General features: G+C 34.4%; 2 protein-coding genes across 2 annotated transcripts; one reads left to right on the plus strand and one right to left on the minus strand.

Annotated features, from left to right (window-relative positions):
* Positions 1 to 314: 314 nt before the first annotated feature.
* Positions 315 to 2,424, minus strand: LOC110707678 (2-methylene-furan-3-one reductase-like). Its single transcript, XM_021885702.1, has 4 exons — positions 1,957 to 2,424; positions 1,366 to 1,689; positions 929 to 1,088; positions 315 to 818 (listed from the first exon to the last, which is right to left on the minus strand). The coding sequence occupies exons 1-4, from the start codon at positions 2,176 to 2,178 to the stop codon at positions 553 to 555; spliced, it is 972 nt and encodes a 323-aa protein (XP_021741394.1). The 5' UTR covers positions 2,179 to 2,424; the 3' UTR covers positions 315 to 552.
* A 4,340-nt stretch (positions 2,425 to 6,764) lies between these two features.
* On the plus strand, positions 6,765 to 15,280 carry LOC110707679 (probable serine/threonine-protein kinase vps15). The gene is made up of 11 exons (XM_021885703.1): positions 6,765 to 7,037; positions 7,724 to 7,846; positions 7,941 to 7,986; positions 8,074 to 8,234; positions 9,129 to 9,208; positions 9,481 to 9,586; positions 9,664 to 9,840; positions 9,929 to 13,099; positions 13,746 to 13,993; positions 14,084 to 14,183; positions 14,850 to 15,280. Exons 1-11 carry the CDS (start codon positions 6,765 to 6,767, stop codon positions 15,024 to 15,026), a joined length of 4,662 nt encoding a protein of 1,553 aa, XP_021741395.1. The 3' UTR covers positions 15,027 to 15,280.
* The last annotated feature ends 228 nt before the right edge of the window (positions 15,281 to 15,508 follow it).

Below are 15,508 nucleotides of genomic sequence, written 5' to 3' on the forward strand. Positions count from 1 at the left end.
CCACAGATCTAATTAGTTTAGATTGCAAATGTAGCAATCTGTAATATGGTTTTTAGTACAGGGTGTGACGAAACGATTGATACATTTGTATAATGTGACAACTTTGGATGATGTAGTAGAGAGTAAGCAATTAAAGTGTTATTCACTAATGCACATAAATGATTTTGGAAGCCTAGGAAATTAGGAATGGATTGTACATTTGTACCTCGTTTGTTTAGTTCACATATACAATTTCGGGTTGTTCTTAGAAAATTGACGTGTGAAGCAGTGAACAAACATGTTACGGGGAGTATGTAGTACGAGTATTAGACTATGGATGTATAAACAACTTCTTTTGTATTTGAAACAGTACTGTATTATTATAGTGAACACACTGAACATGGTCTTAATGGGGGAGAGTGTTACAAGTCTTACAACACAAATCATACACAGAAGACAAACAATGTCATTTCAAATATGCAGTACAAAAAACCAACACTAAAAACAATAAAAGTAAACAAAGCAAAATTCTACTTTTCGCGCTTTATTATCACTAATAATGATGGAGTATTTTCATGGGATTGGATGAATCACAACTTTGCCAGTAGCTCTGTTAGTTTGGAGATAAGAAAAGGCTTCAACAGTCTGAGGAAATGGGAATGGACTTTTCGGGTCAATCACCGGTTTCACCCTTCCATCTTCCAAGTACGGTTTCAACTTCTCAAGTACAGAACCAGTAGAAGTGAGTATGAATATGAATGCTGGTGGAGTTACATTGCCAATTATTGATGCCACTTTGCCACCTTCTTGAACTGCTTTTATCGCGATTTCACATTGCCCTGTGTTATCGTCATTATTAATTCATGGAACAAAAAAGGATTGGATTAGTACATGGTTTTTGAAGTAATTTGTGACAAATAGTGGTATGTGAATGGTTTCAGTGTCGTACCAACAGTATCGAATACAACATCAAACTTCTCAGGGAGATCTTCGACGTTTTCCTTGGTATAGTCTAGGGCTAAATCAGCACCCAAACTCTTTAATAGTTCTAGTTTTGTTGTACTGGAAGTTGCTGCAATTTTGGACGCACCAAATACATGCTTTGCTAGCTAAAATAGAAAAGAAAGATACTCAAATGTTAAGCATGTAATACTACTATACGATCATGTTCTCTTTACCCGGTTGTTATTGAATCCTACAAAAATTTATGCTAACTGATTCAATTTGATTTAATTTACAGATCAAAGATGAATTATTATTGATTAAACTTGGGAGTTTAAGGCCTTCTTTAACAAAGGCAAATGATGTGTGCTAACAGGCTTACCACTATTGGAAAAAGTTCATTTTAAGAATATGTTTTAAGGCAAAGAGGTGAAAAAAACTTACCTGAATAACAAAAGTTCCAACTCCACCAGCACCACCAAGAACGAGGATGCTTTGGCCAGGAGCAAAGCCTGCTCGTTCGAGACCTTCGTGAGCAGTCTCAATAGCAAGGGGTATGCTTGCAGCTTCAACAAAGCTCAACTTTTCGGGTTTTAGAGCCAAAAGCTTCTCTTCAACAGCTGTGTACTCTGCCAAGGAGCCAGAGCTTTTTGGTAGTTCAATTGCTTTCTCATTGATATCTCCATAAACTTCGTCTCCAACATTAAATTTTTTCACATCCTTTCCTACCTTAACCACTTTACCAGCAACATCATAGCCTGGAATCGTCTGTAAACAATATTGCAACGATCTTTAGCTTGCTAATTGTTGACAAGGAATACACGATTTATATCTGGTAGGAACCTATTTTTGTTCGTACCATTTATTTATGTCATGTTACAACTTACTGCTAGTTAGCACGCGACAAATAATTAAGGTACGATTTGTACAAGGGTCGATTAACTGTTCAACTTAAAGACATAAAATGTAACATAAAAAGATCAAATGAACAATAAAATTTTAGGAGCAATAGAAATTTAAATGGTGCGTGGTTACCGGAGGAGAAGAGTCAGTGGCCTTTAAGAAACCCAACATCCTTTTGTAATCAATTGGGTTCAAAGAAGCAGCTTCAACCTTGATAAGTACTTGATCGTCCTCGATTTCAGGAACCGGTACGTCGGATTTTAGCTTAAGTACATTTGTTGGTGATCCATACTCTTCATATACCCAAGCTTTCATTGTAGAGGGTACAACGTTACTAGCTTTGGTGTACTCCATGCTCAAATATTGTTAAATTTAATTTGACACACCAAGCAAGACACCAAATTAGATAGGGTGTGTTTTAGGAATTTGTTGCAAATTTGAGGAAGCGTAGTTATGTTTGTGTGAAAGTAGAGGAAGTTGGGGGTATATATAATAATGTAATTTGAGTATGTCATAGGGGCAAGCATAATAAACACTCATTGGAATAAAAGTCTAACAATACATGAGGGTTACAAGCCTTCAAATTTTATTTTGTTTTTATACGTGGAGCAGTCCAATAGTCTTATACATTATTTCTTCACCTTTTAAACAATTATATGAATAAAGAAGTATTCGCTTAATTAATACTCTCTCACTGAACAACTCTTCAAGTCCTTTTCAGGTTATCAGTCTTATATTTTGATGTAGGTCACTTCCTCCATCTTATTTTTCAATTTGAGACAATTGGAGTAAGCAAACTATTTAGGCTATGCAACACCCATAATTAATAAAGAACATCGTCAAAATGATGTGATAATTAACTTTTTTAATAAAATAAATGTACACTAATACTGATGTATAATCACTGGGAAATATGCCAAGTTCATTCACCTACTCAAAATATATAATGCATAAAATGTAGGACTAAGGGATGGCTAATCATTCTTCTACAATAAAAAAGAAGTGGTCAGCTTTTAGGAGCTGTGCGATATGATAGCAAATAGGAATATGTGTGGTTAATGAAGAAATTTTTTTAATTGTCACAAAGTGATGCAAGGGAATGAAAAGTATGGGAGTCCATTCTCGAAACAAACAATGGTGGCATTATTGGTAGGTTTTATATTTACGTGTGATGTCAGGGTAACCTCACACCCAAAAGAGTCAATTGATTAAATTGGTAAAAAAAAAAAAAAACCCTTTACACTAATTTGATAATAAAAAAAATAATAATTACTCCGACAACAATTTGGTAAAAAAAGTTAAAATTATGCGACAATTTGGTAAAAAAAATAAACTCAGGCAACATTTAGACCAAAAAATCAACAAACTCTTCAAAAGTCCTAATTAATTTATTTATTTTTATTATTATTTATTTTTTTCATTTAAAAAATTATTATGTCATTTCCTTTTTATTTTGCTAAATTTTGAATTACAGAAATTAATTTTCAACCCTTTTTTAAAAAAAATTGTTCATAATGGGTAGGAAAATTAAGTGAAAATTAGTATTTAAACCTTTTTTTTTTCTTCAAATTTTTATTTCCTAATAAAGGGTGGGAAATTTTAGGTGAAAAAATATTTATTTATTTTTTTTCAAAAAAACCACGAAAACGATAACAATCGCAAGTAGTTTGTTGCAAATTTGTATTTTTAGGCTTGATTGTCGCCTGAGATTTTTTTTTTTTAACCAAATTGTCGCTTGAGGTTAGATTAGAATTTTTTTACCAAACCAATAGGTCTTAGCTACACCCTGGTGCAACTAAGATAGATGCACCACGGCCTATAAAATGAACATGTAGTATATGAACACGTAAAAAAATAAACATTTAGTAATAAAAAACGAACATTTAGTAGTAAAAAATGAACATGTAAAAGAAATAAAAATTTAGTATTAAAAAGGATTAATTATGTTAAAAAAAACGATAATATAGTATATTAAAAATGAACATGATTATCATATAATCATAAAATTGCTAGACCACGACCTTAAAAATGAACATTAAGTAAAAAAAAACACAAAAAAAAAAAATATTAAGAACACGTAAAAAAAAAAAAAAACATTTGGTATATTAAAAATGAATATTTATCATACAATCATAGAATAATTGAATCATATCTAATAAAATGAACATTTCATAAAAAAAAATGAAAATTTATAAAAACGAACACATCAAAAAAAGTTATGAACATTTAGTATATTAAAAATGAACATGATTTTCATAGATTCATATAGGTTCAAATTCTGTATATATAATTATTAACGAAAAATAAAGATACATAGTAAAATAAGTCGTTAAAATATGTTCAATTTTCCTGTACTAATACGTGTTCATTTTTAAAGTACTACATGTTCATTTTTTTACGAAAATTATACACAACTTCGATGGTAATTATTTTTACTCTAAAATTTTAAATATCCCCTCAAATCTTATCTTGATTCATCATAGATAAATATAATTATCGATTTATAATATAATAGATTAGGAATCACAAATGCAAAATTGATAGAAATCAACAATTTTATAACATTCACATATTTATTAAAAAAAAAAAACTCAAAATTATTACCTCACAATTCACGGTTGCAACGAAGATGATAAAGATGGCAAATGCAACAATGGAGATGAATTGGAGAATGCTCGAAATAGAAGGACAACGAAGAATAATGATTGAAGGAAATTGAGGTATTTACATGTTTATTATTATAGAGATTATAAAGAACAGAAAGTTTCAAAAATTGGAAAAAAAAAAAAAAAAAAAAAACTGAGGAGAGAGAAAATCAATAGAGGTAAGAAAAAAGAAGATAGAGAGTTAAGATATAAGAAAGGGAAAAAAAAATGTATGTTTATTTTGAAGTACTATATGTTCATAAATTTGCAGTTGGTGCATCTAGCTTAGCTACACAAGGGTGTAGCTAAGAATTTGTGTAAAGTTAACGGAGCGTTTGTTAAGAGGGATAAGAGATGAGGACAAGATTGAGAATTTCAAATGATGCGTTTTTTCTCGTTTTTTTTTTTTTTTTTTGGAGAGAAAATATTGTTTATAGGGATAAGAGATATGTGTTGCCTTTGATGTTTTGATGATAACAGAAGTCAAACTTACATTTGGGACTAATGTTTTCCTTGATTGTGTAGCCTAAGTTCAAGTTACAGAGTTATTCGAAACAAAGGAACTGGAGCTAAAAAAGCAAAGACGGTTTGCAGTGTTCCTTTGCAGGAACATAAGCCGGAGAATGAAGACTCGAACCAGAGACTTCTAAAGAGAATTAATAAAGTCTAAAATATTTTTTATTTTAGGTTTTATGTAAGTAAAAGTTATTTGAAGTTTGATACTTTAGTAGAATGCACAAAACATTTAATTAAAAGATAGAATTTAAAAGTTGCTTATTTATAGGAAACTTAGTTATGAAAAATATCTTTTTCTGATTTCTTGTTTAAAAGAATATATCTTTTTCTGATTTCTTGTTTAAAAGAATATATCTTTTTCTGATTTCTTGTTTAAAAGAATATCTTTTATTTTCGGAAAAAATATCTTTATCTGATTTCTTGTTTAAAAGTTTGAGTGAACTCAAAAGAAGTGATAAGAGAAAGAGAGAGAAAAGCAGTATGTCGAGGGACTTATTGCTGGGAACTCCAAGTTCGTTGAAGAACTTGGAGATGGAATCTTTAGCTTGTAATATGTTGATTGCCCTATTCTAGTAAAGAATCTTTCCTAAAATTCCAAGTGGTCGTGGTTTTTCTTCTTGTTAGGGCCAAGAAGTTTTCCACGCTAAAATCTCTCTGTGTAACTTTGAGTTCCTTTAGCTTAGCTTTTATATTTCCTCAAAAAGTTGTCTAATTCCTCTATACGACAATTCACCCCCCTCTTGTAGTATTCTTCTAAAAGTAACAATATGCTTTGTGGTTTGTACTGTGTGGTATTTGAAGTTTTGAACCCCCTTTTCACATCAAAATAAAATGGATCGAATTACCTAAAAAGTCATATGTATTAAGATTAAAATTGTGAATCTGTGACATTGTTCATAACTAAGAATAGCAAAGGGTTACAATAATGTCACGTTCCAACCAAACTATGTATGATTTGTTGATATTAATTACGCATTCATTTAGACTTTGATTTACACAATCCGAATCACACACTTGATTTCAATTTAGCCCTAATTGAATTTTATGATCGATTTCAGATTGTAGGGGTCTGTATTATTTCCTACTATGAAAACTACTCGCTATTCCTAATGGGAGTCAAATATATCATCTTTTCGATTCAAGTCAATTTTTTTTTTCTTTGATAGGAGTCAAAATAGTGTTAGATTTGGACTAAGGCTACGTTCACAACACATCAGACATGATAAGATCAAAGCTAATTTTTTTAAAAAATTTGTGTGTGTTTATTTATCATTATATATATTTGATTTCGTAATAAAAAAAGAACTATAATTTTTTATTTTATTTTATTTCATATTTAGAAAGGGTATAGTAATATGAATCTAACATGTCATTTGATAATTTTTATCTTATAAATTAATGTACAAATAAGGTCTAAATTTAATCTATAAAAAACAGTATAAACTAAACATAGCCTAAACGCTACCGTCAGACATAGCCGTGTCGCTTATATCCTTATTCAAATGATCCCTAAACCCAAACGCTAAGTTATTGGGCTTAGTGTAGGCCTAATCACAATCAAGTCAAGATATTATGTGGGCATGTCAGTATACGAGTTATGATCCCTCAACACAACATTCATAACTCGTCACTTTGACCCGTTTAAGAAAACGTACACACATAACCAAACAAACATCCCAAAAAGATTGAAAAAAACCTTGAATTTAAATCCATGGCAGTCACAGAATAAGCAATTAAGCAACAGTAGATGAAGGAGAAAGAGGACAAATAAAGTGAAATATGGGAAATAAGATCGCAAGAACAACACAAGCATCAGCAACAGAGTATTACCTTCATGATCTTCCATCATCGTACAATTTAGTTCTTAAAGAAGTACTTGGTCGTGGTCGATTCTTCAAATCAATTCAATGTAAACACGATGAAGGCCTTGTTCTTGTTAAGGTTTACTTCAAACGAGGAGACCAGATCGATTTGCGGGATTACGAGAAAAGACTCTTTCATATTCGGGATATCTTTCGTTCTATTGAAAATCCCCATATTTGGCCTTTTCAGGTATCAATTTTTTTGATTTTTTGGGGTTTTGATTTGTTGGGTGTTCTTAATTTTGGTGCAATTGAATTGGGTTGTTGTTGGTTTTTGGAAATTTTGAGTTTTTGTTTTTGGTGGAATTGAAGTGTTATTGCTGTTAATTTGTATGTTTATTTTGAGGAATTGAACTATATAGCTGATATTATTTGAAAATTTTGATCCTTCAACTTGTTAATTGTATTAAAATTCTGACCATTGATTTGGAAAACGATGATTATTCTTATGTAATTGAGCTGTTTTCTGTCAAATTTTGGAAATATGAAGTTTTTCTATGTGGGTATTTCTGGTGTTGATGGAATTTCGACTAGGTTGCTGCAAGATTTTGGGTTTTTTTTGGGGAGGGTATTGGTGGTAGGGAAGGGGTTTCTATATTTTGATTATGTGGGGATTTGCGATTGAGAAAGCGGTGTTTCGGGTTGCTGGCATTGTTTGGAACAGTATGAGAATTCTTCTCCGCTGGTGATGTTGGTACTATTGATGAACTTGAGTTGATCTTGTGGAGTTGTGGGTGCTCTCGATTGTTGGGATTGAACTTGCTATTTGGCTGGCTGTGTAATGTATTTTTGAGTTTTTTTTTTTGTTTTTTTTCCTTTATCTTCTGACAATATGGGCTGTTCTAATATTGATGGTATTGAACTGGGTGTGAGCAGTTTTGGCTGGAAACCGACAAGGCGGCTTATCTGCTCAGGCAGTATTTCTTCAATAATCTCCATGATCGGCTCAGTACAAGGCCTTTTCTTAGCCTAATTGAGAAGAAATGGCTTGCTTTTCAGGTTTTCCTATAGTTTCTTCCTACTCTACATCTTTGTATGCCCTTTTAGAATTGGATTGATTGATCACTTTGGCATCTCAAATTCTTGCTTTCAGCTTTTGTGTGCATTGAAGCAGAGTCACGAGCATGATATTTGTCATGGTAAGTGACTGCATTGTGGTAATTTTGTGTTTTGTCTTTTATGGGTTTGCATTGTGTATAATTTGGTGTTTGGTTTTCATTTTGGAGGTGATATTAAGTGTGAGAATGTGCTGGTTACTTCTTGGAATTGGGTTTACCTGGCTGATTTTGCATCTTTTAAACCAACCTATATTCCTGATGACGATCCATCTGATTTCTCATTTTTCTTTGATACTGGGGGAAGAAGGCTATGTTATCTCGCACCTGAGGTAGGTTATTGTTGCTGTAATCTTCTTTACATGTTTATTGTTAATAATATTATAACTACTCCCTGTGCTCTCATAAGCTACTTGCTGTAATCTTCTTTACATGTTTATTGTTAATAATATTATAACTATTCCCTGTGCTCTCATAAGCTACTTGCTGCTATATTGAAACTTGGAAGAACTGTGGCTTTTTTTATCACTTTTTGAATGCAGCATCTGAATATAGCAATTTAATAATTTCTAATTATAGATGACAAATTTCTATGGAAATTCTGTACTTAAAACCAATTTTCAAATTACTCTAAATTTTAATCTCAAAATCAACCATGAAGTGCACAATTTCTCTTGAAATAACCTAGTATCCAAAGGCTGAATTCTGCTGCTATGGTTGAATTTATAGAGTTGATGCTGACCTGATATTACAAATTTAAGAAAGTTTTGATATATGTGGGCAATTTTTCAGTTAAAAAGAGATATTTCTTAGGTGTATAAATTTGAATAAGTACACCCAAGGTTACTGTAGGTAATATACCCCAAAAAATAATGTCGGGTCTTGCTAGTTGAGAGTTCATGAATTTTTACTCATCCTGATATGGTTGCTGGGAAAAGGAAATATGTCACATCCAAGTATGCAACTTAAACTATGCATTGAAGATTGACATAGGTGCATTGGAGACAAGTTCCGAAACCATTCTAGTGTGGCAATTGAGCCTTATTTCGAAGTTTCGAACCAATTGGTTATGTTATTGCTCCTTCACGATTACCCAGTATACACTTTGTTTTTTTTCCAATGAAATCTTGCACCCATATACTGACGTGTCTTTGGAATTAAAGCTTTGATTGTTATTGTCGTTGTTGTAATCACGTACCCACAATCTCTATTGTCATATATTACAGAGATTTTATGAGCATGGAGATGATATGCCAGTCGCGCCTGATGCACCGCTTAAGCCATCTATGGACATCTTTGCAGTAGGGTGAGTTTTTTTTTTTATGTATGTAGTATCTTTTACTAGCCAAGTGCAGGCGTGAGTTTGTTTTGATTTTATAAAGATTGGATATTTCAATAACTTGAGTTGGTTTGAGAAGTCTGTAAAGTAATTTTTTCTTGCTTAATATCCACGAAGACACGAAGTATTTGTTTTCTGTAGAAACGCTTTTTAATTGTGTTTGTTCCTTTAATTTTCATGTTTCTTCATGATAATTTTTTGATCATTTATTTTTAAATTATTGCTTTCTTTATTTTTAGTTGTGTGATAGCAGAGCTTTTCCTTGAGGGCCATCCACTATTTGAACTTTCGCAGCTGCTTGCTTACCGGAGAGGGCAATATGATCCTAGTCAGAATCTTGAGAAGGTACTGCATCTAAATGCATCTTGAAATACCAGCGAGATTGGCTTTTAAATTCTATTAAATGTCTACCATCATTTCAGATCCCTGATCCAGGAGTACGGAAGATGATTCTTCACATGATCCAGTTGAATCCAGATGAACGATTGTCTGCTGAAGGTTATCTGCAGAGTTATGCTGGCACCGTGTTTCCGAACTATTTCTTACCATTCCTGCACAACTTTTATTCATGTTTGAATACTCTTGATTCTGATGCAAGGGTAATCTAAATTCATTTATGTCCAGATATTTTTTTTAATTCTTCTGTTATTTGTCTCTAATGCTTTGTTTGGGTAATGGTTTTTGTAGATTGTAATGTGTAAGAGCGCTTTCCATGAAATAGTTAAGCAAATGACAGACAATAAATTTAATATTGACTCAAGTGGAGGACATGGGGTACAATCTAACTATGCATCTAGTAATACATCCCAACAAACAGTCTCAACTCAATTGCACAGCTATCCCAAGGTCTCTTTGAAGAAAGATCTCCAGACGGGAAGCTTAGTTAATGAGCGGTTTGAGCTTCTTGGTGATTTGAGTGCCTTACTTAGGGACGTGGATCACTCAAATCATTTCTCCAGTGATAAGACATATCAAGAGGATACATCTAAAATTCACTTTTTGCAAAATCAGGAGGTGTACAGCTCTCCTAATCTACTTCAAACTATATCTGATGTGTTTAAGAAACGGGAGCATGCCTTTTTGAAGAAGATCACTATTGACGACTTGAAATCATTAATGTCTGAATATGACAATGAATCGGATACTTATCGCATGCCCTTTCTACAGCTACCTCCTGATGATATGAGTTGTCAAGGTATGGTTCTTATTACTTCTTTGCTATGCTCATGCATACGTAATGTCAAGTTCCCCCACCTGCGGCGTTGCTGTATACTCTTGTTGAGGTATTCATCTATATATATTGATGATGAAGATCGACTCCAGCGTGTGCTCCCATATGTTATTGCTATGCTGTCTGACACAGCTGCCATTGTTCGTTGTGCTGCTTTAGAGACTTTGTGTGATATTTTGCCACTAGTTCGAGAATTTCCTCCAAGTGATGCTAAAATTTTTCCTGAATACATTCTTCCGATGCTCTCTACGCTTCCCGATGATCCAGAGGAAAGTGTACGAATTTGTTATGCAACCAATATATCTAAGCTTGCATTAACATCCTATGGATTTTTAGTTCACTCTATAAGATTGAGTGAGGCAGGCATGTTAGATGAACTAAATGCACCGCAGAAATCACTGGCACCATCTACTGATAAAGGACAGGCACTCAAAGTGTACAGCAATGCACAACTTGCTCTTCTTAGAAAATCCATAGCTGATGTTGTTCAGGATCTTGTAATGGGTTCGAAGCAGACTCCAAATATTAGGAGAGCACTTTTGCAGGATATTGCTGGTTTGTGTTGCTTCTTTGGTCAAAGACAGAGCAACGATTTTCTGTTGCCTATCCTTCCTGCTTTTCTGAATGACCGTGATGAGCAGTTGAGAACAGTTTTCTATGGGCAGATAGTGTATGTTTGCTTCTTTGTGGGTCAAAGAAGCGTTGAGGAATACCTTTCACCATACATTGAGCAGGCTTTGAGTGATACAATTGAAGGTGTTATAGCGAATACGTTGGATTGCTTATCTGTACTGTGCAATAGTGGTTTCTTACGGAAAAGACTTCTGCTTGATATGATAAAGCATGCTTTTCCCTTGCTATGTCATCCCAGTCAATGGGTTCGGAGGTCAGTTGCATCCTTCATTGCTGCAAGTAGTGAGAGTCTGGGAGCTGTTGATACCTATGCCTATTTAGCCCCAGTTGTTCGCCCTTTTCTGCGCAGGCAGCCAGCTTCATTAGATTCAGAGAAGGCTCTTCTTTCATGTCTAAAGCCTCCTGTTTCTAGACAGGTATTCTATCAAGTCTTAGAGAATGCCCGGATCTCAAATGCGCAGGGCTCAGACATGTTGGAGAGACAGAGAAAGATATGGTACAATACATCAACACAGCCTAATCAATGGGGTGCTATTGATCTGCCGAAACAGGATGAGGACTTGCTTTCCTTGGAGAATTGGCCTGACACTTACCAAAAATTTGAGGATCAAAGTGTTGGGGGACTTTCTACAATAGAGACAATGGAATGTGATAGTACTGAGGCTAAATTGAGAGCTTTGAGGGGTTGTATCCGTAATGCTTCAAGTACGATTGATATAAGGGATCATCTATCACCAGAGAAGCTGCAGTTCTCTGGCTTGATATCTCCTCAGCTCAATGGTATGAATAGCATCCTTCATGAAAAAGCATCTGAAAACATACCGCTGTACTCTTTCTCTCTAGACAGAAGAGCATTGGGGAACGCTCAAGCAGCATCTGACACTTCATTGCAACCTAACTTACTAGGATTAGGTGCATCTACCGCACCTTGGATGGATCCAGTGAACAAACCATTTGGCATGGCTAGTTCAGTCCCAGCACCTAGACTTGTCTCAGGTTCATTCAGCATTGCAAATGGCACAAAACAATTCCATAGAGTGGTACATGAACCTGAATCCAGGGAAAGTGACCAAGCATCATATATGAGTAGCAAATTTCAAGATTTGGGAGTTTCTAGCAGTAGCAGCACAAAAGGAAGTTCAACATCTAACGAGGATGTTCCGCCCTCGGCTGATGTAGCCGGATCACCATCTGTCTCGTGGACTTCAGCACTTCCTGACTCTGGGTGGAAACCCCGTGGAGTGCTGGTTGCTCATCTACAGGAACATCGCTCTGCTGTCAATGATATTGCTGTTTCAACGGACCACAGTTTTTTTGTTAGTGCTTCTGATGATTCAACTGTGAGGGTTTGGGATTCGAGGAAGTTAGAGAAGGATATTTCATTTAGGTCTAAGTTGACCTATTCCTTGGAGGGTAGCCGGGCATTGTGCGCAACAATGATTCGGGGTTCTGCACAAGTTGTTGTTGGTGCATGTGATGGCAGTATACACACATTCTCTGTGGATTACATCTCCAGAGGACTTGGCAATGTTATTGAGAAGTATTCTGGTGTCGCTGATGTGAAGAAAAAGGACGTTGGAGAAGGTGCAATCCTCAGCGTTGTCAACTACTCTGCTGAAGCCTCTTCAAGTCATTTGGTTATGTACAGCACTCAGAATTATGGTATTCACCTTTGGGACACCAGGGCTAATACTGATTCATGGACACTAAAATCTCCTCCTGAGGAGGGTTATGTCTCCAATTTGGTGACAGATCCATCAGGAAACTGGTTCATATCAGGGTCTTCCAGGGGTGTATTGACCCTATGGGATCTTAGGTTTCGCATACCAGTCAACTCATGGGAGTATTCACGTCCATGCCCTATAGAAAACATGTGTCTCTATGTACCTCTACCACACACGCCTTTTTCTTCAATGGGTAGGCCTCTTGTCTATGTTGCTGCTGGCTATAATGAAGTTTCTCTGTGGAATGCAGAAACTGGAAGCTGCCATCAGGTACAATTTTCAGTTTCTTCATTTGTCTGTGTTGGGAAGAATGTAAAATTCTGAAAGGCAGTGTTACATGATTGCTCTTTGTCAGGAGAAAAATAGATAATAATCATATTATATTGTACTTGGGAGTATATTAGAGAAATTTGCATCATGCTACCCCTTGTTTATTTCATTTTGCACATAATCACCCCAGTTTTTAAAGCCCTTTTTTTATTTTTATTTTTATTTTTTTTATAGTGTCTAATAATGACCATAGGTTATTTTACTTTGGCAATTCATCACCCATAACACTGTTTTGTGGAGAAGAACAGATATACATTGCTTTCAGAATTTAAATGAACCACTTATATGTATATTTTTGTCATTTTTATGAGATGTTGAACACTTTAATATATATATATATATATATATATATATATATATATATATATATATATATATATATATATATATATATGGGTTGGTGATAGATTTTTAAAAATTGACATGTGAATAATGTGGGTGTATGAATTGAAAGTTTGAAAAAAGACTGGTTTTAAGCAAAATTACATACATGAGGAATGGTTTTTGACTAAGGGCTGTTTGCTTCAAGTTCTTTCCATAATAACACTTGTTCTACTCTCTAAGGCTATTTGCTTCATATACATAGGTATTCAGAGTGCCAGGTAATGATGGTGATGCTGAGTTTTCTGAGTTGCCTTGGGCATTGGCCAGACCGCAGAACAAGGCAAATCCCAAATCAGACCCTAGACGAAATGTTAACCTGAAATATCGAGTTGACGAGTTGAATGAACCTCCTCCTCGGGTCTCAGGCATTCGTTCATTGCTTCCTCTACCTGGGGGAGATTTGTTGACTGGTGGAACTGACTTGAGAATACGCCGATGGGACCATAGCAGGTGCTGGTTAACATTCTTTTTGTTTTTGTTTTTTCATCCTGTAATATTAGTTGCTCTCCTTAATTACTTACTTTCTTGCGTATAATGCAGGCCTGAGCGCAGTTACTGTGTGACTGGGCCTACAGTTAAAGGCCTTGGAAATGATGAACTTTACGAAAGTAAATCTAGCTTTGGTGTACAGGTTGTGCAGGTATGTTATTTTATTAGTTACTTACCTATTTATTTATTATGTAGTGTTTATGAACCCTGGATGTGATGAAGTCCTTGAAGCTTTACATTGTTTGGTATTTGCCTTACTGTGTTGCCGAAATCTACATAATCTTAGAAGGAAATGGGTGTGATTTTCATAGGCCTCATTTAAATAAGAAACTATTAGGTTGCATCGGGTGTATATGCTCTTAAGCAATGTGACATCTTAGGAGGGGAAATTTCAGAACCCACTCTTTTTTTTTTTTTTTTTTTTTTTTTTTTTTTTTTTTTTTTTTGCTGGTTAATGCCATTTGCCTCTTCAAGCTGTGATTCCAGGTCAACGGGTCAAATAATTTTTTTTCTTCCTTTATTACTGGAGATGTCAAACTTTGTTCTCATTTAAGAAATTGCTTGAAGATTCTTTAGCACATACAAGAACCTAAATTTGTGCTCATGACTATCATATAGAGAGAATAGGTTGTTCAAATTCTGAATTAAACAGGTACTTCAGGATTCATAGGCTTGTCGAAGAGATGTCCAGAATAGTTTTTTAAAACTAAGTTTTATCGTCTACAAATTATTCAGGAGGTGTTTCAAATATTACTGTCAATAGCTATGCTTATTTTGTCCGTGCAAAAGTAAAATTATCCTCACCTCCTTCACACAGGAAATGAGGAAACGACCTACTACCACCAAGTTGACAACAAAAGCAGTTCTTGCAGCAGCTGCAACTGATCCTGCAGGTTGTCATCGTGACTCGATCCTCTCTCTTGCTACTGTCAAATTGAACCAGAGATTGTTGCTATCAAGTAGTAGAGACGGGGCAATAAAGGTCTGGAAGTGAAAGTCGTTCTTGTCACAGCCTCCCGGGTACTAATTTTTCTGTTTCTTGTTTAGGGTTGTCAATAGGTGAAATTGTAAATTTATGTACATTACATAATACATATTTTATGGTAGGGTCTCTTACCATATTTTGTATAGCCTGTAAAGAATTAAGGATGCAGTTCATTGTATTATACTACCTACGAGTATATTTAATATTTATATTATTGTAATTAAACGGGGTAGTTATTTTAAATTACTTTGCCTTCTCCAGAACTGAAATCGTAGTTTTTATCTGTCGTCTCTTGTATTTTTCATCAGCCAGGTGCATTACTCTCTCTTTCTGTCTTTCTAAACTGGCTTGCGGTTTACTTAATGTGTAGCGGAAATTGTTAATGTTTTTATTTTTTTTATTTTTTTATTTTTTTATTTTTATTTATTTATTTTTTTTATTTTTATTTTATTTTTTTTAACATGTGTTCATAAAATAATATGGTACTTTAT

The sequence above is a fragment of the Chenopodium quinoa genome, unplaced genomic scaffold (assembly GCF_001683475.1).
Source record: "Chenopodium quinoa cultivar QQ74 unplaced genomic scaffold, ASM168347v1, whole genome shotgun sequence".
Classification (NCBI taxonomy): Eukaryota; Viridiplantae; Streptophyta; class Magnoliopsida; order Caryophyllales; family Amaranthaceae; genus Chenopodium; species Chenopodium quinoa.

Excerpts from the sequence above, each read along its gene's own strand:
- LOC110707678 (XM_021885702.1), bottom strand. The coding sequence starts at position 2,178 with ATGGAGTACACCAAAGCTAGTAACGTTGTACCCTCTACAATGAAAGCT. Across the intron at positions 1,690-1,956 it reads CCACTGACTCTTCTCCTCCG|ACGATTCCAGGCTATGATGT; the intron begins GTAACCACGCAC and ends TATTGTTTACAG. Across the intron at positions 819-928 it reads TGTTGTATTCGATACTGTTG|GGCAATGTGAAATCGCGATA; the intron begins GTACGACACTGA and ends ACGATAACACAG.
- LOC110707679 (XM_021885703.1), top strand. The coding sequence starts at position 6,765 with ATGGGAAATAAGATCGCAAGAACAACACAAGCATCAGCAACAGAGTAT. Across the intron at positions 9,209-9,480 it reads ATGGACATCTTTGCAGTAGG|TTGTGTGATAGCAGAGCTTT; the intron begins GTGAGTTTTTTT and ends CTTTATTTTTAG. Across the intron at positions 13,100-13,745 it reads AAACTGGAAGCTGCCATCAG|GTATTCAGAGTGCCAGGTAA; the intron begins GTACAATTTTCA and ends TCATATACATAG.